Source organism: Apis dorsata, unplaced genomic scaffold (assembly GCF_000469605.1).
Source record: "Apis dorsata unplaced genomic scaffold, Apis dorsata 1.3 scaffold_344, whole genome shotgun sequence".
Taxonomy (NCBI): Eukaryota; Metazoa; Arthropoda; class Insecta; order Hymenoptera; family Apidae; genus Apis; species Apis dorsata.
In genome coordinates, this window is record NW_006263611.1 from 59,195 (window position 1) to 62,757 (window position 3,563).

The 3,563-nt window shown below is 43.8% G+C and overlaps 2 protein-coding genes across 2 annotated transcripts in view; one reads left to right on the forward strand and one right to left on the reverse strand.

Moving 5' to 3' along the window:
• LOC102680176 (DNA (cytosine-5)-methyltransferase 3C-like) overlaps positions 1–2,299 on the reverse strand; it is a 43,955-nt gene extending 41,656 nt beyond the window's left edge. The window contains exon 1 of the mRNA XM_031511725.1: positions 1,919–2,299. The gene's annotated coding sequence lies outside the window, so the exon portion shown is untranslated. The remainder of the gene's footprint in view (positions 1–1,918) is intronic.
• The window catches only part of LOC102673730, a 34,406-nt gene that overhangs the window by 29,668 nt on the left and 1,175 nt on the right, over positions 1–3,563 (forward strand). Inside the window, exons 7-9 of the mRNA XM_031511711.1 lie at positions 848–997; positions 2,403–2,545; positions 2,676–3,563. Of these exons, the coding sequence (XP_031367571.1) occupies positions 848–997; positions 2,403–2,545; positions 2,676–3,563 (1,181 nt within the window). The remainder of the gene's footprint in view (positions 1–847; positions 998–2,402; positions 2,546–2,675) is intronic.

Genomic DNA, 3,563 nt, shown 5'->3' on the forward strand with positions numbered 1-3,563 from the left:
TCTGTAATTTCGCGCCATCAGACTTCGCTCCCCGCCTTCCCCTTATTCTTCTCCCCTCCACTCCCTTCCCCCGCCGCGCCGGTCCTCCTTTCTTTCCTTTCTTTCTTTCTTTCTTTCTTTCTTTCTTTTTCCAAATTATTCCAATCCGCGTGATAAACCGTGGCGATTAGATTCGATCGAAGAAATCGAATACAAATTTTCCCTTCCTCGTTTTACGGAAGAAGAAAGTGACTTATGACTCTGAACTTTTGAAAGAAAAACAAAAGAGCGAGGCAAGCTTGACCCAGACCCGTTTAATCCGTTAAACGGTAGTGTTTCCATTAACCGTCGCCGCGTCGCCTGCGTCGTTATTACCGACGAATATATATACCGTTGTTTGTTACGGGTTTCCCTCGAATTTCGCATTTGATTGAAAACCAATTTTTTCTCGAAGGCGACGTTAATTAATGCTAATTGATAAAGAGATAGAAAATGGTGTTTTCGGGAGTTTTCTACGATTTCGTAAAATTCGTTCCACGGATGAATAAACGGCGTGTAATGACGAGAAGCAAAAGGCGAATAATTTAACACTGTATACCATGCGCCATCTACCGTCCAAGATAGACGAGTTTTCTCTTATTTCGACCCGAATCGATCTAGTAATGAAAAACACGAGCATTTTCAGACACCGTTTTTCGGACGATGTTTGATCAAACTCATGAGAAATTCTCTTTTGCAATTTGTGTAAATCGATTGGAAGTTAATTAAAACGAAAGAGTTAGCCGACGAGCTTTTCGCGAATTCTTAAATATTGATCGATTGAGACTCGACTTTTCTGACCACCACGATCGAACCGCTTCTTTTCCAGGGAAGTGTTTACACTTGAGTGGATTGACACCCGAACCATTGACGGCAGATGATGACTACAAGCTCTTACGCTTCGGTATCGGTTTCACGAATATGGTGGCTCGCGCCACCAAAGGCAGTGCCGATCTAACGAGGAAAGAAATCAAAGAAGGTCAGTATACGAGATGATACACGTACGCAAAGGCATCTCGCGTGGGCGATATGTACGTAGAACGATATCGTCGTTGTTCGTATATATGAAAAAATAAAATAAAAAAATATATATATAAAAAATGATAAAATATTATTTTCTTTCGATCGATAATTCTTTTTCTCTTTGAAATCGAAGGAATTGAAAATATAAATCGAAAAATACGTGGTTAATTAATAACTCGAGATTACATTCAATTTCAAAAGAAGAACAAAGAAGGATTTCTCGATGTAAGATACACGCGCATACACACACACACGCGCGCGCGCGCACATGCATATACATACATATCTACGCGTGCAAAAATTTTAAACGGATCGTGCACATATGGGCCACAAAAACCAGACTGTTTTAAACCGAGACGAACACGTTTTAACGTTCATTGGGTTATTCGAATCGAGATAGATCGAGCATAATTTCGAAGCTTATCGTACGTATCGCGACTTGACGAAAATAATCGAAAGAGATTAATTTCGTAAAGCAAAGCGTTGCCTCGTTAAAATAATTTTCTACCTGTTCGATACGTTGTTTTATATTCCAACCGGAAAGAATAACCATACATGTTACAAATTATCTTGTTAAACGCTATACACAATAATTTTTCGTAAGAATAGAATTTTCCGAGCATTTTTCCCGAACAAATTTCCTTAAAAAAATTTCCTTTCGTTTTCGAAATTAAAGAATCTTTCCACGTTGCTCGAGTTGTTTGATACGAATACAATTTTATTGTTTCACGAATGTATTCAAACATTTAACCTCGAGAAGTAACGCGAAGAATGAAATAAAACAATGATTCGAAAGTGTACAAAGATCGACCTATATCGAATGGACGAAAACTCAAGCAACAACGTACGTTTGTTCGATAAACGTTGGTTTACTTACCACCTTTGGATACTTGCCAGTGATGAAAAATTTCCCGAACCACAAGGTTCGATTCACGATCTATCGGACGGTTACGAACACCAAACTGTTCTCACTTATAAGAGCTAACCAATGAAAAACGATCGTACTCGTTTCGTTTCGTCACGTCAACGCGCTGGGAGGAAAAAAATCAACGAGGATCACTGGCGAGATTATACTCGAGTCAACTCATACCTTTACTCGCGATACTTTTCGCGATCGTCGTCGCGAGAAGACTGGCGGCACGCGGTATCAGTGCTACCAACCGAAACCGTTAAAATTCTCTCGGCCGCGCGAATGGCGACACTTCTCGCGCGACTCAACGAATCAAAACACAAAATCCAGTGAAATTGAAAGATATTTCTAATACGCGTACATAAGCGCACATACACGCGTTCGTTACGTATACACGTACCGTATACACACGATGAAACTTCTCAAAGCCCGTTCCTGCTTTCTTTTACAGGTAGCCACATCCTGTTGGAAAAATTACGAAAATACAAGCCGAAAATCGCTGTATTTAACGGTAAACTTATATACGAGGTATTCTCTGGAAAGAAGGATTTCGGATTCGGTAGACAACCCAACCTGGTCGAGGGTACAAATACGGTAAGGGAATAATGAATACGGCGTATTGATTTCGAATTTTTATTCCAAAAAAAAAAAAAAAAAAAAAAAAAAAAGGAAAGAAAGAGAGAACGTCTCGCCTAATTATCCAAACGAACGTATTCGATTGCAGTACATGTGGGTGATGCCATCGAGTAGCGCGAGATGCGCGCAGCTTCCGCGAGCGGCGGACAAGGTGCCATATTATGCGGCGCTGAAAAAGTTTCGCGATTACTTAAACGGCACCATCTCCCATCTGGACGAGTCGGACATAGTGTTCGCCGACGCGAAGTTGAAGAAGAAGGAGCAGGAGGCGATCGAGGATAAGAAGCCCTCTTACTGCGAGGAGTTGACGAACGATGGGGAGAGCAGGATCGGCGAGATGAACGGGATGAAGCACGATTCCCAGATACCCGGGAAGAAGAAGAGGGGCAGGCCGAAGAAGATCAAGAATCCGGAGGATCAACCGCCCCCGGACCCCGAGAAATTGGACGCGAACGGGGAGGTGATAAAGAAACGGCGGGGACGGCCGAAGAAGATTCATCAACAGCAGAAGCAACAGGAGCGGGAGATGAGGGAAAGGGAGCAGCAGCAGCAGCATCAGCAGCATCAGCACCCTGGGATGGGCCACCTAGACGGTTACGGGGGCGTGGTGCCCAACTGCTTCTCACCGCCGAAGACGTTCGCCCATATGGCCCCGTATCCCCAACCGATCAACGATTCGGGTTATTACGGGCAAAGCTTGAACGACAGCCCGTACAGTATAAACGCGAAACAGAGCCCTGTACACTTGCAACACTACAGCCAAAGCCCAAAGTCGATGTCGCTCTCGTTCACTCATTCCGATCTATCCTCGGAGATAAACACGGCCATATCCTCGGAGAACAACTTGGAACCGTCGCCGTTGACGTCCCCGAGCGTGGAGCACCCGGACTTCGAGCCGCCCACCAGTATATCCCAGCAAAATATGAGCAACGATCATCGCCAGTACAATCCGGCGGGGAATCCCGAGAACACGGGG